At 41.6% G+C, this 25,678-nt stretch overlaps 1 protein-coding gene across 1 annotated transcript in view; it reads right to left on the bottom strand.

Moving 5' to 3' along the window:
• The window catches only part of MYO1G (myosin IG), a 348,860-nt gene extending 334,015 nt beyond the window's left edge, over positions 1–14,845 (bottom strand). Inside the window, exon 1 of the mRNA XM_033931919.1 lies at positions 14,662–14,845. Coding sequence (XP_033787810.1) covers positions 14,662–14,756 — 95 coding nt within the window. The 5' untranslated portion in view covers positions 14,757–14,845. The remainder of the gene's footprint in view (positions 1–14,661) is intronic.
• Positions 14,846–25,678: the final 10,833 nt, after the last annotated feature.

The raw sequence follows: 25,678 nt of genomic DNA, 5'->3' as shown, positions 1-25,678 counted from the left end.
ACATGCGCATTTCTACTGCCGTGATCCCTGCCTCCGTGATCCGTAGCTCCATGGCAGAGACATGGTAGTAGCGGCGTGTGTGCGCATGGCGGTTTTGAGCGCATGCGGTGCTTTCCTACAGCTGGAGCCTACGGCGGTTTCTGTGCTCTGGTTACCCTTTGCACTCTAAAAAAAAAAAAAGTTACATGGGAGAAGGGCCACGAGAAAAAGACAGGCAGGGGGCAGGGAGATAGACAGACAGACAGAAATAAAGACACACACACACAGAAAGACAGGTAGGTGGGAGAAGGGGCACGAGAAACAGACAGGCAGGGGGCAGGGAGATAGACAGACAGACAAAAATAAAGACACACACACAAAGACAGGTAGGTGGGAGAAGGGGCATGAGAAACAGACGGGCAGGGGGCAGGGAGATAGACAGACATACAGAAATAAAGACATACACACAGAAAGACAGGTAGGTGGGAGAAGGGGCATGAGAAACAGACAGGCAGGGTGATAGACAGACAGAAATAAAGACAGACACACAGAAAGACAGGTGGGTGGGAGAAGGGGCACGAGAAACAGACAGACAGCGGCCAAGAGAGAGACAGAAATAAAGAAAGACAGACAGCGGCCAAGGAGAAAGAGAGAGAGAGAAAAAAAAAAAAAAGACAGACAGACAGACAGCTGCCAAGGAGAGAGAAAGACAGAAAGAAATAAAGACAGACATACACATCTATTCTAGCACCCGTTAATGTAACAGGCTTAAATATTAGTATCACAATAAATTCCTTAATAAATACCAAGTAGCAGCTTTGGAAATAAGATAGGGGAACAAGCCAGGTCCATTAGGTCCGCACCAGTATTTGCTAACTTGCATATTGTTAACTTCAAAACTATATTTCACCCCCATTTAACTGCGTCATCGGCAAAAATAACCCCATTTGCTGAATCACTACTTAACAATGAAAAACTTCCTACAGATCAGGGCATATAGATGTACCTTTTTTTATATATATAATTTATACTCTGCATATCCTACAATTCCATGTGGATTACTAATTATTCAAGTACTCAAGCATTTTCTCCTACCTGTCCTGGCTGGCTCCCACTCTGGGGAAATGAGGATTAAGTGACTTGCCCAGGGTCACAAAGAACAGTGCGGGATTTGAACCCACAACCTCAGGGAGCTCTAACCACTGCACCACACCCCCCACACCATCTGTGTGAAGTTCACAGCAGAGTCCTCTAAGGTTTCCCACTGCTCTACTGGCATGTCTCTATATGGCCAGTCCATTACAATGCTGGCCCCTCCCACATCCAAAGGGTCTGGATTTGGACATATTGAACTTGGACAGTTTTGTAGTTGAAAATGGCAAAGTTGGCTGTCCTAAGGTTGGACATCTTGGCGGCAGGACATCTAATTAAGTGATTCCCCCCTCCCCCAAAAAAAAATGTTTTGAATTTTTTGTGGTGTTGCCTGTTTCTCCGCCTCCGATTTTCAACGTCTTGCAGGAAACATCCAAAGTCGGACGTAGACATCCTATCGAAAATGCTCCTCCATGGCTCACAATTGAAATTCAGTGCCAACTTAGTTTAAACAAAACACTGTCATCAATGTAGTGGCACTACAAAACCATATATTCTGAAAAAGCCGAAGTAGAAATCGTTATTGCTTCAAATTCTGCCATGTAGAACTTAGGCAACAAAGAGCTGAATGTACTATAGCTGTTACTGAAAAAAAAAAGTAGATAATAGAAACCCTTCTTTCAACATGAAATGAAATAGTAAAATAACTGCTAGTGTTAGATCTCAAGTCTGATATCACAATGTAATATATACTCAGAGACCCGGAGACCAAATGAGTTTCCAAGTTTATTTAAAATTTGATTACGTTGCTTATCAAGATTCCAAGCAATATACAAAGTCATTAAAAATAGTGGATAATTAAAATTAGACCTAGGGCTCCTTTTACTAAGGCGCGCTAGCGTTTTTAGCGCACGCAGGAAATTACTGCACGCTACACCGCATGCTACGTGGCTAGAACTAAAGCCAGCTCAATGCTGGCGTTAAGGTCTAGTGCGCGGCAATGTAGCACGCGCTGTTCCGCGCGTTAAAGCCCTAACGCAGCTTAGTAAAAGGAGCCCCTAGTGATGTACTAAAAAAAAAACCCCAAATAACCAATAGATCAGACAAACTTAATGGATAACAAAAGGATTGCTCTTCATAACTCCCTTTCATTTCAGTCAGCTATATATACTTTATACTATTTCCTAAAATTATTTTGTTTTCCCTGTCCTTTTGTGTTTTTACCCTTTTTGATCCCTCCTTTCCTATTATAAATTGTATTTCTTCCCCCTCTATCCCTATGTTTCCTGTTCAAATCTGTCTAGTTTTTTTTTTTTAATTAATTTTTTAATTTTTTTTTTTAATTATAATATTGTTAATATTTTACCATGTATTTTCTGTAAATGTAAATCGCTTAGTAATTGTGATAGGCGATTAATCAAATAAAGAATAAACTTGAAACTTGAAACTTAAAGGGGGAAGAACTACATCAAATATAGGACAGAAAAACAAATAAGGTAAGTACATGAGGGAGAGGAGAACCAATTATGAAGGACACGAAGAAAATAGGGAAAAGGCATAGATGTCAATTATTTAAGCACTGAAGTTCAAAGACATCTTTAAATAAAACACTATTCAGATTGGCTTTGAAACGATCAAGAGATTTTTCTTCCTGTAAATGGGTTGGCGTAGAATTCCCGAGTTGTGGGGCTACTATAGAGAAAATATTTGAGCACATCGTGTTAATATCTCTTACAGATGGGATCGACAGCAGGTGTTGCGCATTGGATCTCAGAGATCTAGGAGGGGTATAGGGCAGAGGTAGGCAATTCCAGTCCTCGAGAGCCGGAGCCAGGTCAGGTTTTCAGGATCTCCACCATGAATACGTACGAGATGGATTTGCATGCACTGCCTCCTTGAGGTGCAAATCTAGCTCATGCATATTTATTACGGATATCCTGAAAGCCTGACCTTGCTTCGGCTCTCGAGGACCGGAATTGTTTACCCCTGGTATAGGGGTATGAGAAGCCTTTCTATAAATGCGGGGGTATTGGTTGCTTGCGCTTTAAAGATACGTGGAAGTATTTTGTATGCAATCGTGTGGGAAATTGGTAGCCAGCATGCGCTAATCAAGAGTGGTGTAACGTGATCACATTTTTTTTTTGCTTTCATGATCCTTTTAATTGCCATATTTTGCACAATTTGCAGTCATTTTAGTTCTTTTAGGGCTCCTTTTACGAAGGTGTACTAGCGTTTTTAGTGCACGCATTGGATTAGCGCACGCTAGCTGAAAAAATATCACCTGCTCTAGAGGAGGCGGTAGTGGCTAGCGTGCGTGGCATTTTAGCGCACGTTATTCTGTGCATTAAGGCCCTAACGCACCTTCGTAAAAGGAGTCCTTAGTGTTATTCCTTTATACAATTAATTACAATAATCAAGCTTTGAGATAACAACAGAGCGTATTACGAAATTTAATGAAGTTGGTTCAAGAAGATTTATCAGTGAACATATCATATGCAGCCCATAAAAGCAGGTTTTTTTTACAACGGCATTGATCTGATCATGGTATGTGAATTTATTTACGAAAATGACACCAAATGCTACCCTAGTGTTGTAGAGAAAGGAACAGCACTAGATTTATAAATTGCATCCAGTGAATCCAAATGGTCTCAATAGCAATACTGAATGGAGGGCATTTCTGGGTTAATGCCCTTTCCCATTTTTTTTCCATTTTCATTCGTTATGATCATTGTTGGTTCATTCATTTAGGGAAAGATGTACCTCATTGGCTGTTACTCTTTGTTTCTTCCTTTATTTTCATTCAATTTGAACATCATCGCGTTTCACATGGTGCCACTAATTTAATGAGAGACTAAAGTGTCTTTTGATGATTGGAAGAAAGACATTTTGGCATAAAGTTCAGTTGAAGAACCTTGTTTCAGACAGCAGGAACCCCTTGTTTAGCTGCCTATAAATTTTTGCATTCAAGTTTGTTATTTACGTTATACAAGTCCATTTTTTGCTTGAGCATGTATTAAGTGCTATATACTATTTTTGATTTACAGGGATCCTGGGGTTTTTTGCATATTACATGAATTCCAGCATTGGGTTCCCGGAAGCAGTAAGCGCAACATGGTCCATGTCGGGACCCTGAAAATTGATTTTTTGAAATGTTATTTATCATACTAGTCTTTAAGCCCATTACATTAACGGGTGCTAGAATAGATGTGTCTGTCTGTCTTTCTTTCTTTCTCTCTCTCTCCTTGGCCGCTTTCTGTCTGTCTGTCTGTCTTTCTTTCTGTCTCTCTCTCTCTTCTTGGCCGCTTTCTGCCTGTCTTTCTTTCTGTCTCTCTCTCTTCTTAGCTTGCTTTCTGTCTGTCTGTCTTTCTTTCTATCTCTCTCTCCTTGGCTGCTGTCTGTCTGTCTTTTTTTCTTTGTCTCTCTCTCTTTGGCCACTGTCTGTCTCTCTGACATTCTTTCTGTCTGTGTCTCTCCCTGGCCCCCTGTCTGTCTTTCTTTCTTTATTTATTTCTCTCTCTCTCTCCTTGGCCGCTGTCTGTCTGCCTGTCTTTTTTTCTTTGTCTCTCTCTCTTTGGCCACTGTCTGTCTGTCTGTCTCTCTGTCCCTCTGTCTATTTGTCATTCTTTCTGTCTGTGTCTCTCCCTGGCCTCTTGTCTGTCTGTCTTTCTGTCTGTCTCTCTCCCTGGCCCCCTGCCTGCCTATCTCTCTCTGTTGCGCCATGCCTGCCTGTCTCTCTGTGGCCCCCTTCTGTCTCCCCCCTCCGAGCAAACCAAGATTGCTGCCTGCCCCCTCCTCCCAAAGTAGCCCCCTTTTCCTCTCCCCCTCCACTTCCCTGTGCAGCAGTAGCAGCCAGATACCTTGCAGCACCCGCACCCTGTCTGCTTCCTTGCAGCACCCGCACCCTGTCTGCTTCGTCCAGGTCAAAGGTCACCCTCCTGCCGTTGCTCTCGGCGCTGCTTAAACCATTGCACGCGCTGCAAGCCGACACACGCCGCACACCACACTCTGCACACAAGCCACACATGACACAAATCAAACACGGCCACGGAAGCAACAGCACGGCAGCAAGGATCGCGGTCTCCTAAGTGCGCATGCGCGCTTAGGGTTTTATTATGAAGGATTATCATTTTATCCATTGTTAGTAATACAGTATAAGGATGGCATATAGGAAGCAATATAAAAAATTGTTTTAGTGTATACAGTGATTGGTTGGTGAGACTTTATATTGTGACTTGTGTCTCATTTGGTCTCCAAGTCTTTGAGCATATACTACATTGTGGTATCAGATGGGAGATCTTACACTAGCAATTCTGTTAGGTGCCACTGACTCATGTTCGAGTCCTAGCGACTTGATGATGATATCAAGTTTTTGTAACAGAATAAAGAAGGCCTTTCTTCTGCGCAGTTATTTTACTTTTTAATTTTATGTTGAAAGAAGGGTTTCTATTCTCTGATTTGTCATATTAATTTTCCTTCTTTTTTTTTGTGGAAAGTATTTTTCCCCTTCAGTATTTTTGACTTGAGGCTACAAAAAAAGAAAAGAAATTCTTCTTCAATGCTATTGTCACCAATGAAACAAAAAAACTCTGTAGGAAGAAAATAAGGAATGATTATCACATACTGATTCAACAATGGCCAGCGCTTCATCTTGCAGAATGGACATATACAATGTCACCATATAATGAACAGTCGAAATATCATCAACATGTTTTAGAATGGAAAGAAAATTAGTGGTATCCTGTACATAGGATGGAATCTGTGGGATAAAGGAGCTCAGTAATTAATTCAAATAAATTCCTACTTGCTCTAATGCAGAGCCAATACAAACTACTATTGGTGGATACTTCAAGATTTTATGGGCCGTAGTAAGAGTATATAATACTGGTATTTTTGGATATTTTAAATTAAAAAACTCAAAGTCCAAGTCAAAAAACCTTACAAGACCCTTTGTGACATTACGGTGAGACTCAGTTGCTTCACCTTTTCTGATGGATCAGCTGATTATTTCAAAATAACTGCTTGTCAGACAGCTGTCTTTCAGATATACGGTCCACAGTGGGATGCAGTCAGGGCCTTCAGGGATTCACCCAACCCCCTGAAGGCCTGATAGCACCTTCTCTGAATTTGATTGGTTGAGCAGGCAGCAGGCAGAAGCTGCTCAACCAATCGTTTTATTGTACCCTGCGCAGAATAGTAGGATGTTGCGGGTTATATATTTTTTAAATAAATAAAAAGTAAATAAAAAAGCAGGGCTATAGAGCTGGGAATTTACTGAATCAAAACACCCCAGGACAAGGACATATACAATCAAAAATTACTTAATCTATGCCCTATATGGAACAAACCGGGGTCTCTGAGACACTGCAAGACCTCATCATCACACACAGATGTATCATGTATGTTTGATGGTGAGGTCTTACAGTGTCTCAGAGACCCCGGTTTGATCCATATAGAGCATGGATTAAGTAATTTTTGATTTACTGAATCTCCTGAAAGCCCTGACCGCACTCCACAGACAGTCCATCTCATTTTGCACCACTATGGTACCACCATTATCAGTCCATTTAATAATGAAGGAATCATCAGTTCTTAATTGTCTTAGTGCTTCCTCTCATTGCTGAATTAGAACTATAATATTTGAAACAAGACTCACAACCAACAATCTCTTTGAACACTAATTCCCTTAAAGTACACAATGCAGCATCCATTGGACCTTGTGTAGTCAATGCTGATTTATTCTTCACTACAGATCGATTTCTGCTTTTACTCAGAATTCTTAAAAAGAAAAATCTCAATTGAAGAACATGCCCAAAATGCTCAAATTCAACTTAAAACTGAAACATGGCATGCCCATAATTGGGTTCAAAAGAGAAACCTTTCGACAACAGCGACCCTTGTGCATCTGTAAGAACCTTATCAAATAAATTAATCGCAATTGATTGAGTCACCGTTGCAACCTAATAATGGGTCTGGTGTTCTGCAGATTTCCTGGAGGTGACAAACCTCTTCCCAAACCTTTTAGAAGGAACATCAAGTTCAATCTTCCAGTTTTGTTTATCATCCACTACACTCTATCTTTCATCTATAGCAGTGGTTCCCAACCCTGTCCTGGAGGACCACCAGGCCAGTCGGGTTTTCAGGCTAGCCCTAATGAATATGCATGGAGCAGATTTGCATGCCTGTCACTTCCATTATATGCAAATCTCTCTCATGCATATTCATTAGGGCTAGCCTGAAAACCTGATTGGCCTGGTGGTCCTTCAGGACAGGGTTGGGAACCACTGATCTATAGCATTACATAATAGTGTTTGATCACTGTGCTGTTACTATCATAGGTAAATGGACCCCTATACATGTAAATTAAAATATTCTATACCTTTTCCTGGCAGATTCTATAAAAGATGCCTAAAGTTAGGTGTCTAGATTGGCACACCTAGACGATCTAGGCTCTTAACTTAGGACTCCTTGTATCATGGAATAGTCAAGCATTTTACCGCGAGACGGCGAGGTAAATTCTCTGACGCTCAAAGGAACTGAATGAGCATCAGGGCATTTACCTCGCTGGCCTGCGGTACAACGTTCTGCTGCTGCTTAATTATTCCAACGCTGAACCGGCGCCGATAACTTAGCACCTCATAATTGATTTAGATTAAAATTAATTAGGTGGTAGGCACCTAACTTGGTAGAAAGTAGGCGTGGTCAGGGGCAGATCATGGGTGGATCGTGGGCGTGTTTTGCACATAGGCACCTGTTTTGGATTTAGGCATCAGAATGCGCTTAACTTAGGCGCCAGTATTTAGGCCAAGAAAACTCTGGCATAAATAGGCTGCGCCTAAGATTTAGACCCCTACCAGTGCCTACGCCCACTGTAGGCGCCGCTAGGCGTGATTGTATAAATGGTGCCTAACTTAAGATTGACATGCAATAAACTCCACGTTCCTATGGTTTAGGCACTGTTTATTCATCAAGCTTTTAAAAGCACATTTTTTCCAATTGGCTTTCTCAGCTTAGAACAGAGTTTGGGACTGTGATCTGTGTTTTATTGTTTTACTATTAGAATTGTTACTGTTGAAATGTTTACTATGATATTTTACGGAGGAAAAAAACCCACCTTTTTAACTTTTGTTCTTAATCTTTCCTTTTCTATTTTTAATGGAGTTCTTTTCTTGATGAATATGAATTGTGTATTGTAAACCGCTTAGATCAGGGATGTCAAAGTCCCGCCTCGAGGGCCGCAATCCAGTGGGGTTTTCAGGATTTCCCCAATGAATATGCATGAGATCTAATAGCATACAATGAAAGCAGTGCTTGCAAATAGATCTCATGCAGATTCACTGGGGAAATCCTGAAAACCCGACTGGATTGCGGCCCTCGAGGAGGGACTTTGACACCCCTGGCTTAGATCCTTTTAGGCTGTTATGCAATATATAAAATTCTTAATAAACATAAACAGAGCACCCTGTTATAGAATTGCTCGTCATATGTACAAAGCAACCAAGTAGCCCAGTTTCTGGCAGGAGACTTTTAGCTAATCCTGCTTTTTTTTTTTTCTTAAGAACATAAGAACATAAGCAATGCCTCTGCTGGGTCAGACCTGAGGTCCATCGTACCCAGCAGTCCGCTCATGCGGCGACCCAACAGGTCCAGGACCTGTGCAGTAATCCTCTATCTATACCCCTCTATACCCTTTTCCAGCAGGAAATTGTCCAATCCTTTCTTGAACCCCAGTACCGTTCTTCTTCTTCTTCAATAATAATTTTTCTTTAGCAATAGTTCCTAGGATTCTCTTTCGCAAGAGGCAATCAACAATTTAAATGATCTCTTCCTTCCAGAAAAGGGATTAAATGAGTCAAGATTTTTAGTCAATCTTTGATTTTTAAGTTTTCTCCACTTTGGAATGATCTTCCGTTTCTTTTAAGGAGTTCTGGTTCACTTCAATTTTTTCGTAAATCTGTAAAAACCACTTTATTTGCGAATCACTTTGGAAATTGATCTTCCTGAAATTTAGCTTTCATTTCTTATGGTTTTTATTTGTTAAGTTAACTATTGTAAACCGAGTCGAGCTTTCTTAGAATGATGACGCGGTATATAAAGCCAAGCCTTAGATTAGATTAGTATCACACGATCCTATTTTAGTTTAAAGTCATACCTTTCCCCCTTGTAGCTACAAACGCTGTTCACAGACTTCATCTCCTTCCTTCTCTGTCGTTACTTCTAACCTGAGCCATCAGTGTTAAATTTGCTTATCTCTAAACCTTATTAATGTAAAATCTTCTTACTGTGAGCCACATTGATTCCATGTAGAAAATGGCGAAATACAAGAAGTTGTATTGTATTGTATCATATGCTAGTTTTGTAATGAAGATGTGGTTGTTAAAGACTGTCCCTCTGATATTCAGTAGGATAGTCAGCTATTTTCTGCTGAATGCTCACAATTAGCAGTTAACCACTAACTGGCTTTATCATGTGATATAGCAGCTAGGCACAGATATTCAGTTACTACCTGGCTATGTTTAGTAACTAAAATAGGCCGCATAAATAGCAAGCCTGTCTTTAGCCACTAAGGACAGGGGGTCCGGACAGCTTTTCAAGATCCGGCACTTTGTCAAGGTTTTGAAAAGCTTCTATCAAGTCACTGTTGGGCAGGAGGGCAGCTGCGCATGCCCGACGAGAGCAGGCAGCGGGGGATGGGGCGGAGCTAGGGCGGGATTGGGGGCAAGACTGGGGTGTGATGGGGCGGGGATGGATGGAACTAGGGTCCGGTAACCCTAACCTGGTTCTATATTTGGCGCCTAAAAAAATCAGCGCAGACTGGAACAGCGCTTATCACGATTCTACGAGGTGCGTGGACCTTTTATAGAATCGCACTTAGCGCCTATCACTTGTATTGTATAAGTTAGGCGTACTCATTTAGGCCGGCTAAAACCAGGCCTAAATGTCTGCGCCTAAGTTATGCGCAGATCAGGCATATTCTGTAACAATGTCAATAAGTTTTAGGAACACCCATGATCCGCCCACTTTTCAAATTCACACACTGTAACTGGCACATACTTTTTATGGAGTCACGCTTTCCATGTTGTGCATCAGTTAGGCCATCAGCTATGCACACCATATATTCTTTCAAAATTTAATAAACAGATTTAATTTCTGTATTGAGTAGTGAGGATGGACTAAGGTGTTTAACTGACTAAGTAGATGTTCCCTTTTTTGTTAGTGGAGGGAACTACAAAAGTCCTGTCTAATAAAATTCCGGGGATTTTCTTGGGAGCTGACTCTGTGCCTGGCTAGTCCTGGCATCAGGAAAGGAGGAATCCAAGGCCATCTTGGCCTGAGGGAAAAGGACATAATTCAAGCCAGAGTGGATTTGGAGAGTTTTGGATGCCCACTTGGGTTCAGAAAGTGCACTGGATCAATAGATCTGGAGGAACCCAGTCAGAGTTTTCCTACAAGCTTCAGTGAATTTCTTAGGGGCTTAGAGGACCTGGCAGGCAAGGCTTGCTCTACCACTAGGCAGCTGCCTAGGGCAGCAGACAATGAGAGTAGTTTCAGGAGACCAAGAAGGGGCATTTCCTCCACTCCAGGTAGTGAGGATATATGTGTCAGAATAAAGGGCTTCCCATCTCCTATCCCTTCCTTACATGGTCCCTCAAGCCTTAGTGACAGTAGAGAATGACGCCAGGACAGGGGCCCGTGAAGCGGAGATGGGAAAGAGCCCATGGGGACAGGGACAGACTTTGTTAAATGATATCATTTGTGTCTACCTTTGATGTGGCAACAAGACTCTTGTCTCCCACCACTTGCAACGCCCTTCCATCATGTGCCCACTTGCTCAAGCATCTTACTGTTACTGCAACAGATTCATCCATCGATGCTGGCATCAAAGGATATTTAATAGACACTTATTTTCCTATTCATCCACTACACAGTTTAGGTTCTGTTCTACACCCATGTCTGAAAGGCAATCCAATTACCTTCCCAGATAATGTAAAAATATAGGCAACTGAATCTTTGGGAAGGTCGTACCAAAGCCAGATAGAAACAAAAGGCTCTATTTGTAATGTACAAACAGTTGTACAGAATATTGTCCCTTTTTATACTTTAAATATAAAATATACTTAAATATAAAATCATAAGTGTTCGAGGCTTGTGCAAATGAGGGCAGAGTCCATGGGGACGGGGATAGAGTTCGTGGGGATGGACCTTGAGTAACTTTTATGCATATGTTTTATCCACAGTCATGCAGTCCTATGTGAAACTGCTGTTTGCTGACTTTGTTTTAGACAGCGTCTTTCAAGATTTTCTAATTGACGATTTGTAAGATATGACTTTTTCTTATTCTGATCTGAAAGGATTTTTATATCAATGACATCAGTCACTCTCTAAAACACACATTTTTGAAACGAATGTGGATACCTAAATAAACCACTTTGGTTGACCCAAGAAAGTCAATATATCAAAAGCATAGCCCATGAGGTATCTGAGGCTTCTTCCTTCCAGGACTTAATTTGTCGAGATTTACTACATCTTACTCTGTTTGTGTTTTGTTCAGTGGAATTTCTTTGTTTCTAGTGTTTCTAGTTTGAGAGTGATATTCCATTCTTCCATATTGCTTTTATAGTATATTAACCATATCATATATTAACCATATTTATAGTATATTAACCATATAAAAAACACGCACCCCATTCACACACCCTCCAATCAAAGAAGTCAAATGGAAAAAACTATACGATGGCCTCCTAGCCACTCAAGCAGCAAAACTAGATAACCAAATCTCCAATCTACTGATAACCACCCCAGACTACAAGATGTTCAGAAAAGAAATAAAAACTATACTCTTCGAGAAATCCCTGAAACAGTCTTAACATCACAAATACCTTCCTTCCTTCCCCATAGATACTACCTGTCCTACTCCTTAACTTCTCTAGAAAACCCTCCATTTATTACTCTTTTGTAATCTGCCTTGAACTGCAAGGTAATGGAATAGAAATCTCTAATGTAATGTACTGTAATATTCTTAGTGTCCATATATATATATATATATGTGTGTGTATATGTGTATGTATGTATGTGTGTGTGTGTATATATATATATATATATATATATACACACACATGTATATATAAATACAAGAAAGCATGTGACATCCACATGGGATCTCTTCAGGATGGACAAACTGGATGGGCCATTTGGTCTTTTTCTGCCATCATGTTTATATGCTTCTATATAAATTATTTAGTATTACTACTAATCCATTGAAATCAAGGTATTGTGAAACCTGCCCTTAGACCCTCTTCTATATTTTAGTGTTCCATGTTTCTATAACCATAAAGCTCTAAGACATTACAATGCAGGTGTAAAGAGCCTTAGCCAATAGGGAGAAGAGGAGATAGTGGATGCTATGGATGGGCAGACTGGATTGGCCATTTGGCCTTTACCTGCCATCATGTTTCTATGTTTCTATAAGATCCCCAAAAGGTTAATCTACCGACAACTATAGACCATTAAATATAATGGTAGTTTTACAAATGAAGGAAAGATCTCAGAGTTGCCACTCCCAGGATAATATTGTTATTGTCCGGAAGGGAATTGTGGCTTGTGGTATCTTTCATTGATCAACCTTCATTGTTAATTTGTAGTGATATAATTATTCTTTAAATCTACTTTAAAAATTATTAAATACTACCACTCTAAACTATTTTCTCATTTTCTTTAGGGAGTATTTATCCTATATATTTTTTCTTAGTTTTTTCTTATTTTTTGTGCAAAAATGCAAATATTTCCTAAAGTGGCTAGTGCAAATCTAGCTTATTTATCTAAATATGCTGTGCAAAATAGCAAAATAGCAAAATAACAAAGATAAAGCATCATGAGAGAGGCCTAAAACTGGCACTTAAAATAAGAAAAAACTAAGAAAAAATATATAGGATAAATACTCCCTAAAGAAAATGAGAAAATAGTTTAGAGTGGTAGTATTTAATAATTTTTAAAGTAGATTTAAAGAATAATTATATCACTACAAATTAACAATGAAGGTTGATCAATGAAAGATACCACAAGCCACAATTCCCTTCCGGACAATAACAATATTATCCTGGGAGTGGCAACTCTGAGATCTTTCCTTCATTTGTAAAACTACCATTATATTTAATGGTCTATAGTTGTCGGTAGATTAACCTTTTGGGGATCTTGTTAATAGTGGTTAATCTGTTCTCTTGCCTTATACTTCTATGTTTCTATAACCATAAAGCTCTATGACATCACAATGCAGGTGTAAAGAGCCTTAGCCAATAGGGAGAGGAGGAGATAGTGGATGCTATGGATGGGCAGACTGGATGGGCCATTTGGCCTTTACCTGCCATCATGTTTCTATAACCATAAAGCTCTATGACATCACAATGCAGGTGTAAAGAGCCTTAGCCAATAGGGAGAGGAGGAGATAGTGGATGCTGTGAATGGACAGACTGGATGGGCCATTTGGCCTTTATCTATCATCATGTTTTTATAATCATAAAGCTCTGACATCACAAGGAGTTTGCTCAAGATTGGGGGTGCTCAAGCACTCATGGCGCTCACAGAGCTGGCTCCTGTACACACATGCAGAACAACACAGCGCCCCAATCCAACACACAGGTATTACTGCCACCTGTGGCCCTGCACGGCAGCACAGAGCAGTGGCGTAGTAAGAGTGAGCAGCGCCCCTCCCCCATCCTCTTCCCCACCGTGTGTGCATGTACCCCTTCCCTTTCCTTGTACTTTTTTAAACTCCTCCGGCATGAGCAGCATGTCGGCTCGCCCTATGATGTCACTTCCTACGTGCGGGTCCCAGATGTGATGTCAGAGCTGCCGATGCTGACACGTGCAGCAACCTCGTGCTGGGGAAGTAAAATAGGTACAAGGGGAAGGCAAGGGGCGCACGGCAAGGAGAGGAGCAGGTGGGTGTAGAGAGAAAATGGGATGTCGTGCCCTTAGCAAGAGGGCACTCAGGGCAGACCATCCCTCCCTCCCTGCAACTCGTTACTATGCCACTGCTACAGAGGCTTCCTTGGTATTGCAGAACTAAAAGATCCAAGCACGCTTTCACTTTTGTATTAAGTATTTCTCAGCAATGTGTTTACTTCCCTGTTAGTGTGAACCAGTCTCACATTGCTGGGAGTACCACAGTGCTGCCATACCCCTCATCATTGTGCCCTAGCACCTTCCTCCCCCGGGTGCAGATCCAGAGGGGTCTATAGCAGTGGTCTCAAACTCATAGCCCAGGGGCCACATAAGGCCAGCCAGGTACTATTTTGAGGCCCTCGGTATGTTTATCATAAACACGAAAGCAAAATAAAACAGTTTCTTGATCATATGTCTCTTTAGCTATAAATGGCAATATTATTATTAAGACTTAGCCAAAAGGAAAGATTTATAAACTATAGAAAGTTTTACCTCATGCAAAATTGTCATTTCTTTAATAAGATATTAACTATTTTTTTTCTGAGGCCCTCCAAGTACCTACAAATGCAAAATGTGGCCCTGCAAAGGGTTTGAGTTTGAGACCACTGGTCTTTAGGGACCGAGAAGCAGTCCTGGTGGCCTTAGACTCACCTGAGTTTCAAATTGGCCATGAAGTCCTCCATCGTGATGCAGTCCAGCAGGACAAAATCAGCCTTTCCAAACTCCAGGCTCTCCTGCTCAGCCATCCTCAGGGGCTCAAGCTTGGCCTCCGGAGAAGGAAAATTTTTAAAAAGAATGACTCGTAAAAGACAAGAAAACCAACTGAATGCAATAGTTTCTCGTTCAGAGTGACAGAAAAGGAAGATGACTTTGTAAAGCCGGTAGTTAGCTTCCTGTCCTGAGGTTACACACTGAGAGTGGTGGTGTTTGTGATATGTGGGTGGAACAGAAGAGAGAGTCCTGTTCAAGGGTTGGTGAAGTTCTTGCTGTGTAGTTTTGCAGCAAAACTTTTTTTATTTGGGGGATCGGTATTCTCCAGCTCCCCGCTGCCAATACCACAATCTGACACCACTCAGAGAGACAGTGTCTAATTTTGCTCTTTTGGGAAATTACACTCTGACAACTCTGAGTAACAGGTTACTAGTCAAAATCAAAAGGTTTTTTTTCTCCTGTAATATTCAAATATCAGCCACCTAATGTTTTCCAAGTCTGGCAGCATGACTTTTGAAAGGCCATACCTTGAAGGAGTTTGCGGGATGTTGTAAGATAAGAATGTATAGGGTTACCATATGGTTCCAGAAAAAGGATGGATTGGGACATCCAGGTTTTACTTCCATTGCTTTCAATGGAAGTAAAACCCAGATATCTCAATCCATCCTCCACCCTAATTAACTGTATGATATCCTAACCTGATTCCTCCCTCTAAACTGGGCCTGAAATCACTAACAACATAATTAATACATCATTTGCAGAGTAAAAAAAAAAAAAAAAAAAGAGAAGCATAGTGGCCCTCTCTTAGTGGGCCCAGAGGGTACATAAACAGAATTGTGATTGGGACTTCCCTTAGGTCTTCACTAGTTGACTGCTCAAAAACTCCAGCACTCATAAAAACTCCCAAAGAAATCACAGTGCAAATGAGGGGGTTTTTTTCTTCTAAACAAGTATTTACAGTGTAGAAAACAGAGGGGGGAGTGATGTGAGGGACCTGGATCAACTTAATAGTTCAGTAGCAAGCAGAATTTACCTTCCAGCTTCCATTTGAAATATCCTCAGAGCAGCCAAAAGTATCAAATCATAGGATGATCACGAGGTGAGGGTAAGGTTAACACAAGTATATACAGTACTGGAATGGGCATTTTGTACATTGTGCATGTATTACAACAAGGCCCAATACGTTGGTCCATAAGTGTTGCAGGGAGAGACTATGGGGGAAAAAAAACCCCATTTATTTGCATTTCACAATTATGGATTTTTGATTTGTACTTGATACACTCAGATCTGCTGAAATAATACACTGCAAGTGCCTTCACTCTGCCCCCCTTAAGAACATAAAGAGTTGCCATACAAGGACAGACCGAAAGTCCATCAAGCCTGATATACTGTTCCCAACAGTGGCCAACCCAGGTCCCAAGTACTTAGCAAAATTCCAAAGAGTAAAACATATTTGATGCTGCTTTTTCTAGGAATAAGCAGGGGATTTTCCCCAAGTCCATCTTTTTTTTTTTTTTTTTTGGAAATGTGCTTATTTGCAATTGCAAGAGAGATCGCACAACCAGCTGACAAATACAAAAGAGAACAGTCTGCTTGGGGAGTGTTTGTTGCGATTAGGATGGTGCTAGGGATGAGTGTGGCTTTGGATGTTTTACGGGGGGTTAACAAATTGAAAATTTGTAGTTGTAGCAGGATTGTGGCCAGTGCATGTTGATTGGATCTGTACCGCACAAATCCATCTTAATACTAGCTTATGGACTTTTCTTTTTGGAAATTATCCACTTCCTTTTTAAACCCTGCTAAGCTAACTTCACCACCTTCTCTGGCAATGAATTCCAGAGTTTAATTACACATTGAGTGAAGAAATATTTTCTCTGGTTTGTTTTAAATCTGCTATTTAGTAACTTAATCGCATGCCCCCTAGTCCTAGTATTTTTGGAAAGAGAAGCAATTCACATCTATCCATTACACTCCACACAGTATTTTATAGACTTCTATCATATCTCTCCTGAGCCTTCTCTTCTCCAGGCTGAAAAGCCCTAGCCACTTTAGCCTTTTTTTCATAGAGAAGTCATCCAATCTCCTTTTATCATTTTTGTCACTCGTCTCTGTACTTTTTTTAAATTCTGCTATAGTTTTTTGAGATAAAGCAACCAAAACTGCATACAGTATTCGAGGTGCAGCCATACTATGGAGCGATACAAGGACATTATAACATTCGCATCTTTGTTTTCCATTCCTTTCCTAGTAACTCCTAATATTCTTAGCCGCCACTGCACATGGAGCTGAGGATTTCAACATATCCTCAATGATGACACCTAGATCCTCTTCCTGGGCGGTGACTCCTAATGTGGAACCCTGAATCACGTAACTATAGTTTGGGTTCCTCTTTCCCACATGCATTACTTTGGACTTGTTCATATCAAACATCATCTGCCATTGTGATGCCCAGTCTTGCAAGGTCATCTTGAAATTTTCACAATCCTCTTGCGATGTAACAACTTTGAACAACTAGATAAAGTTCCTCTTGAGAGGCTCCTGAGAAAATTAAAGAGTCATGGGATAGGTGGCAAAGTTCACTTGTGGATTAGGAATTGGTTATCGGATAGAAAACAGAGGGTACAGTTAAATGGTCATTTTTCTTAATGGAGGAGAGTAAACAGTGGAGTGCCGCAGGGGTCTGTACTAGGACCGGTGCTATTTAACATTTATAAATGATCTGGAACTTGGAATGATGAGTGAGGTGATTAAATTTGCAGATGACACTAAACTATTCAAAGTTGTTAAAATGCATGCGGATTGTGAAAAATTGCAGGCGGACCTTAGGAAATTGGAAGACTGGGCGTCCAAATGACAGATGAAATTTAATTTGAACAAATGCAAAGTGATGCACATTGGGAAGAATAACCCTAATCACAGTTACTGAATGCTAGGATCCACCTTGGGGGTTAGCGCCCAAGAAAAGGATCTCGGTGACATTGTAGCCAATAAGATGAAACCTTCTGCCCAAAATGTTGCGGCAGCCAAAAAAACAAACAGGATGCTGAGAATTATTAAAAAAGGGATGGTTAACAAGACTAAGAATGTTATAATGGCCCTGTATCGCTCCATGGTGCGACCTCATCTGGAGTATTGCATTGAATTCTGGTCTCCTTATCTCAAGAAAGATATAGTGGTGCTAGAAAAGGTTAAAAGAAGAGCGACCAAGATGATAAAGGGGATGGAACTCCTTTCGTATGAGGAAAGACTAAAATGGTTAGGGCTTTTCAGCTTGGAGATGGCTGAGGGGAGATATGATTGAAGTCTACAAAATCCTGATTGGAGTAGAACGGGCACAAGTGGATCGATTTTTCACTCCGTCAGAAATTACAAAGACTAGGGAACACTTGATGAAGTTACAAGGAAATACTTTTGAAACCAATAGGAGGAAATTTTTTTTCACTCGGAGAATAGTTAAACTCTGGAACGCATTGCCAGAGGTTGTGGTAAGCATCTCTGCGCTAAATGTGAAATCACATGCTTGTGTATATCCCTTATGGTCCAGATTCAATATATAGATCACTTCTCATATCTGCATTTGACTTTACTTTGGATAGCTTTATTGGCAAACCACTTCATTTTCTGACCCCTGACAAAGGTGGGTACACTGAAACACAGACCATGTTGGATCCATCAATAAACCAAATCTGACTTTCTGAAACACGAACGCCCTTTGGGGGGGGGGGTTTCTAAAACTGAAAAATGTATGGCAAGGGGTGTGGTCTGGACGGGACTAGGATGGGCTAAAAAAAATATATACATATATTCCCCATTTCTGACGGGAGATACATGTTTATGTCCAAACAGAAACACATCGGAATTTACACCTACCTACCTAGGATATTTAGGTTTCGGAAAAGTGGTTGTAAGGAACAACACACACTGAAGGGATCAAAGGAGATTGCCCTCTTAATCCCACAGTGGTTGATGTCCTCCCCCCCCTCCCCCACCCAGTGAAACTAGCAAGGGATATTGGACTCTGTGATGAATTAGGATATTCCAATGACACTGCACTGGAAGTTTTGAGATACTACAGTTCTATGTTGAACAAACTTTTCAATTAGTTCCAATGGAAGACAGAGAAAGCCGCATCACCACAAAAATTAGAATCAGGCACAAGAGTGAAGGAAAATCATGTGGCAGACCAAAACAAAGTCTTTCTTCATATTTGAAGAGTGTAGTACAGCAGTTAGAGCTGCAGCCTCAGCCCACCGAGGTTGTGGGTTCAAACCCCAAGCTACTCCTTGTGACCCTAGGCAAGTTACTTAATCTTCCACTGCTTCAGGTGCAAATTGTGAGCCCACTGGGACAGAGAGGGAAAATGCTTAAAGTAGCTGTATGTAATCTGCTTTGACTGTGGTTGCAAAACTACAAAAAGGCGGTATATAAGTCCCAATCCCTATTCCCTCCAAACAAGAAGTTCCAAAACTCAGCGTGGGTTCTATCCCTTACTTTCTTCACCCATCTTACTGTAAGTGTGGCTTTGTATGATCTGACTGGTTTTGTGCAAAGTATGTGCTGTCTTTGAGTACTATAGTAAGAAGGGCATAATAAAAAAAACCATCTAAGTCCCCTTTTGGCCTAAGGCCATAAACGTTGAAAGTAGAAGCAGGGAAAATATCCATTATCAAAAAAACATCCAAAAGGAGGCTACAGGTATGGGGAGGGGAATTGGGGGTGGGGGGTCGAGGGGTCGGCGGGGGGGGGGGGGTCTCGCAGGTCGGCGGGTGGGGGCTGATCGGGGGTCAAAACGTATAAGTGCCGACTAGGCAACCTGTCAAAAATCTTTGGTTATACCTGCTGTATGCCTAGGTCTAGGTCCGTCCACCTCCCGCCCTTTCCCCTCCTCTAAAAATGCTTCTTTTCGCTCTAGGCATTTGGAGGCAGGGGAAAGGCCTAAGCTGGTTTTAGATACGTCTAAAACCAGCTTTGGTTAGGGGTACTTGGACGATCAGGCTTTTTGATCGTCCAAGTACCCATTTAGGCCACTTTTTAGACTTTTTTTTTATTATTAAAAAAAATGTTATTGTATTTCTTTTTTATATATAATTTATATTCTGCATATCCTACAATTCTATACAGATTACAAATTATTCAGGTACTCAAGCATTATTCCCTAACTGTCCTGGTGGGCTCCCACTCTATCTAATCTACCTGGGGCAATAGGGATTAAAGCCCAAATTCTGTAACCAGTGCCTAATGTTAGGCACCTATTTTGGAGGTGCCCAACTAGATAGGCGCCTATCTAGACAGATTAATAAGCTCAGTTAAGCTTTTTAAATTGAAACTTAGGTGCCTATCAACAAAGAGCGATTCAGCAATAAGGTGCCTTTAAAAATTTAGGCGGCCTTCAAAAAAATAGGCGCTATGCACAGGCTAGACACCTTGTTGCAGCTAACTTTTAGTTACGCACAGAGCCGGCCTATTTATCGGGCATCTCCCAGCATGAATTATTAAACAGCACCCAATATTACTTGAATCGTGTTGAACAGCACCTAACTTTTGGGCGCTTCGTATAGAATTTGCCCTTAAGTGACTTGTCCAGGGTCACAAGGAGCAGTGTGGGATTTGAACCCACAACCTCAGGGTGCCGAGGCTGTGGCTCTAACCACTGCACCACACACTCCCACTGTGTCTGGTGTTTCATGTTGGATGGCTATTGTTACATTATGTTTTTTAAATCTAGATTTTGTTCTGTGTTTTGTTAATAAAGATGTTTTTCATTTTGACCTGTGTCTACATTTTCCCACCATTTTGCTCTTTTCTTGGTTATGTAAGTATAAATGAAAGGGAGATGTACCATTATGTCACACCGTAAGTGTGCACTTTTCATCTCGTTAACTCTGAATGGAATATATCAGTCTCTATACTTTGTACGGAACATGTAGGTCACAGCTGACCGCTCCCAGAAGTAGGAGGTGAAGACACGCAAGTCCATCCAGCTTATAATTACTAATGTACCTGTCCTCCAGAATCCTGCCAAATCTTTTTTTAACTCCGCTGTATTAGTAAGCTTGTATTACCTCCGCTGGCAATAATTTTGCTTCCAACGTGATATGTGAAGTATCCCTTAGCCTAGTACTATTTAAAAAGTTAGCTTACAGATCACTATTAATTTGTTCCACACCACTCATAAATTTATATAAACTTCCATCATATCCCCTTTCAATCATATCTTTTATAGTAGAGAATGACATGGGGACCGTTTACCACGGTAAACCGTGGTCACCGCAGTAAATCTGCAGTAATGGGGACATTTGCAACTGGTTTACTGCAGGAATGGGGACAAAACCTTTCACCGTCCCGCAGGAATGGGGACAAGACCTTTCACCGTCCCATGGAAGTGGTGAAAAATCTTATTCCTGTGGTAACTGCACCCATATCAGACTTCACATCTCCTCCTCAGCTCCTCTTGGGCCTATTTTACCTTCAGGAGCCAGCCATGCCACAATGAAGACAAAAGGAACACAAAACCAAAGCCTGAGACCAATGTGATTTGAAGAATAAAATTACCAGACAACAAAAGGTAGAAAAAAAAATTTATTTTATATTTTGTGATTAGAATATTTCAGATTTGAAATACATATCCTCTTAGAGCTGGTATTAGACATAACATAAGAACATAAGAATTGCCGCCAGCAGTCTGCTCACACGGTGGCCCCAAGGTCAAGACCAGTGCTCCAAATGAGTCCAGTCTCACCAGTTTAGCATGAACTTGTCCAACTTTGTCTTGAAACCCTTGAGGGTGTTTTCCCCTATAACAGACTCCGGAAGAGCATTCCAGTTTTCTACCACTCTCTGGGTGAAGAAGAATTTCCTTACGTTTTTATGGAATCTATCCCCTTTCAACTTTAGAGAGTGTCCTCTCGTTCTCCCTACATTGGAGAGGGTGAATAACCTGTCTTTATCTGCCAAGTCTATTCCCTTCATTATCTTGAATGTTTCGATCATGTCCCCTCGCAATCTTCTCTTTTCAAGAGAGAAGAGGCCCAGTTTCTCTAATCTCTCGCTGTATGGCAATTCCAGCCCCTTAACCATTTTAGTCACCCTTCTCTGGACCCTTTTGAGTAGTACCGTATCCTTCTTCATGTCCGGCGACCAGAGCTGGACGCAGTACTCCAGGTGAGGGCGCACCATGGCCCGGTACAGCGGCATGATAACCTTCTCGGATCTGTTTGTGATCCGCTTCTTGATCATTCCTAGCATTCTGTTTGCCCTTTTTGCCACCGTAGCACATTGTACAGATAGCTTCATGGATTTGTCGATCAGAACTCCCAAGTCCCTTTCCTGGGAGGTCTCTCCAAGTACATCCTGTATTCGTGCATGAGATTTTTGTTCCCGATATGCATCACTTTGCACATCCACATTGAACCTCATTTGCCATGTCGATGCCCATTTCTCGAGCTTGATTATGTCCCGTTGCAGATCTTCGCAATCCCCCTGTGTCTTCACAACTCTGTAAAACTTCGTATCGTCTGCAAATATAATCACCTCGCTTGTCGTAACAATGTTCAGATCGTTTATAAAGATGTTGAAGAGCACAGATCCAAGCACTGAGCCCTGTGGCACCCCACTGGTGACGCTCTTCCAATCTGAGAATTGTCCATTTACTCCCACTCTCTGTTTCCTATGCTCCAGCCAGTTTTTAATCCACATGAGTATTTCACCCTTGATTCCATGGCATGCAATTTTCCGAAGTAGACGTTCATGTGGAACTTTGTCGAACTTTGCCTTCTGAAAGCTGACAGTCGACCAAGTGTCGACGATTTGGAAGAAGGTATTCCGTGAAGATACTGAGAGGGAAAAATGCTGGGAAAACAACGGGCAAAAAACAAGACTTGGCAATTCAAGAGGATGATAAGAAGAACATAGCACAGGGGGAAGAGACAATGGGCAAAAAACAAGAGCTGACAGTTTGAGATGAGGATGATAAGAAGAACATAGCACAGGAAATGAGTATGAAGACAAAAAAACACCAGGATTTAAACTGCATGTATACTAATGCAAGGAGCCTAAGGAACAAAATGAGAGAATTAGAAGTCATGGCCAAAAATGAGAACCTAGACATCATTGGGGGTCTCTGAAACATGGTGGAAAGAAGAAAACAAATGGGACATAGTACTGCCGGGGTACAAACTCTATCGCAAAGACAGGTCAGGTCAGAAAGGAGGAGGAATAGCCCTATACATAAAGGATAACATACACTCGACCAGAGTGGACACAGCAGCGACGACCAACAAATTGGAATCACTATGGGTTAAAATACCGGGAAGAAATGGGCCCCAGATAAAATGGGCAATCCGAATCAAGCGACGAAGAAATGAAAGCCGAGACTTCAACTATCCCCGGATAGACTGGAGTCTTGGAAACTCAAAATGTACTAGGGAGACCGGATTCCTGGAGGCTACACAGGACTGCTTCATGGAGCAGCTTGTCAGAGAACTGACGAGAGGTAATGCCACTCTGGAGCTAATCCTCAATGGGCTGAGAGGACCTGCAAAAGAAGTAGAAGTTGTGGGACCGTTGGGAAACAGCGATCACAATATGATCAAGTTCAAAGTTGAAGTAGGAATATCGAAGGGGAAGAGGACCATAGCGACAACTTTTAACTTCAAGAAGGGAAACTATGAAGTGATGAGAGTAATGGTAAGAAAGAAACTTAGGAACAACTCAAAGAAATCTCAGACTGTACAGCAAGCCTGGTCATTATTCAAGGACAAGGTGAGCGAAGTGCAAAATCTGTACATCCCCAGATTTAGAAAAGGATGCATAAAGAACCGAACTAAAAACCCGGCGTGGATAACCAAAGAAGTGAAAAAAGCGATAGGAGACAAGAAACTTTCATTCCGGAAATGTAAAAAGGACAAAACCGGGGAGAATTGGAAAGAGCACAGGAAGCATCAAAAAGAATGTCACCAAGTGGTTAGAAGAGCAAAAAGAGAATATGAAGAGAAGCTAGCCAGGGAAGCATGAAATTTCAAACTGTTCTTCAGATATTTTAAAGGGAAGCAGCCGGTTAGGGAGGAGGTGGGACCGCTGGATGACAGAGATAGAAAGGGAGTGGTGAAGGAGGAAAAAGAGGTGGCGGATAGACTAAACATGTTCTTTTCGTCAGTATTTACAAAGGAGCACACATCCAACGTGCTGGAACCTGAAAAAATCTTCACAGATCAAGCAGAAAAATTTACATCAATGGAGGTAAGCCTCGAAGATGTACATAGGCAGATAGGTTAAAAAGTGACAAATCTCTGGGCCCGGATGGAAATCACCCCAGGGTTTTGAAGGAACTAAAGGAGGAAATAGCGGAACTACTACAGCAGGTTTGTAACCTATCCATGAATACAGGCGTGATCCCGGAGGATTGGAAGATAGCCAATGTTACGCCCATCTTTAAAAAAGGATCGAGAGGTGACCCAGGGAACTATAGACCGGTAAGTTTCTGGGGAAGATGGCGGAAGCGCTGATAAAAGACAGCATCGATGAGCATCTAGAAAGAAATAAACTGATGAAAACAAGCCAACATGGCTTCTGCAAGGGAAGATCATGCCTAACGAACTTATTGCACTTCTTCGAAGGAATTAACAAGCAAATGGACAAAGGGGACCCCCATAGATATCGTTTACTTGGATTTCCAAAAAAGCCTTTGACAAGGTACCCCATGAACACCTACTACGGAAACTGAAGAACCATGGGGTGGAAGGAGACGTACATAGATGGATTAAAAATTGGTTGGCGGGTAGGAAGCAAAGGATAGGAGTGAAGGGCCACTACTAGGAGTGGAGAAGGGTCACGAGTGGTGTTCCGCAGGGGTCGGTACTCGGACTGCTGCTGTTCAATGTATTTATAAACGATTTTGAAACAGAGACGAAGTGTGAAGTAATAAAATTTGCAGCCGACACCAACCTATTTTGTGGAGTTGGGACAAAAGAGGACTGTGAAGACATACAAAGGGACCTGAACAAACTAGAAGAGTGGGCGACGAGATGGCAGATGAAGTTTAATGTAGAGAAATGTAAAGTCTTGCTTGTGGGAAACAGAAACCCGAAGTACAGCTATACGATGGGAGGGCTGGTAATGGGTGAAAGTACACTAGAAAAGGACTTGGGGGTAACAGTGGACAACATAATGAAGCCATCGGCACCGTGTGCAGCGTCCTCAAAGAAGGAGAATAAAATGCTAGGTATTTTCAAGAAAGGTATTACAGCCAGAACGAAAGAAGTTATCCTACCGTTGTATCGGGCGATGGTGCGCCCGCATCTGGAGTACTGCGTCCAATATTGGTTGCCGTACCTTAAGAAGGATATGGCGATACTCGAGAGGGTTCAGAAAAGAGTGACGCGATTGATAAAAGGTATGGAAAACCTTTCATATGCTAAAAGATTGGAGAAACTGGGACTCTTCTCCCTGGAAAAGCGGAGGCACAGAGGGGACCTGATAGAGACTTACAAGATCATGAAGGGCATAGAGAAAGTGGAGAGGGACAGATTCTTCAAACTACAAAAATAAGAGGGCATTCGGAAAAAGTAAAAGGGGACAGATTCAGAACCAATGCTAGGAAGTTCTTCTTCACCCAGAGGGTGGTGGACACCTGGAATGCGCTTCCAGAGGGTGTGATAGGACAGAGTACGGTATTGGGGTTCAAAAAGGGATTGGATGATTTCCTGAAGGAAAAGGGAATAGAAGGGTATAGATAGAGGATTACCATATAGGTCCTGGATCTGATGGACCGCTGCGTGAGCGGACTTCTGGGCATGATGGACCTCTGGTCTGACCCAGCAGAGGCACTTCTTATGTTCTTATGTTCAGATATACAAAGTCAACCGGGTCGCCCTTGTCTATCTGCCTGTTTACTCCCTCGAAGAAGTGCAGCAAGTTCGTCAGGCAAGATATGCCTTTACTGAAACCGTGCTGGCTGGTC

The sequence above is a fragment of the Geotrypetes seraphini genome, chromosome 2 (assembly GCF_902459505.1).
Source record: "Geotrypetes seraphini chromosome 2, aGeoSer1.1, whole genome shotgun sequence".
Classification (NCBI taxonomy): Eukaryota; Metazoa; Chordata; class Amphibia; order Gymnophiona; family Dermophiidae; genus Geotrypetes; species Geotrypetes seraphini.
Note: the sequence above shows the minus strand (reverse complement) of the source record. Positions and strands in the feature narration are given on the sequence as shown.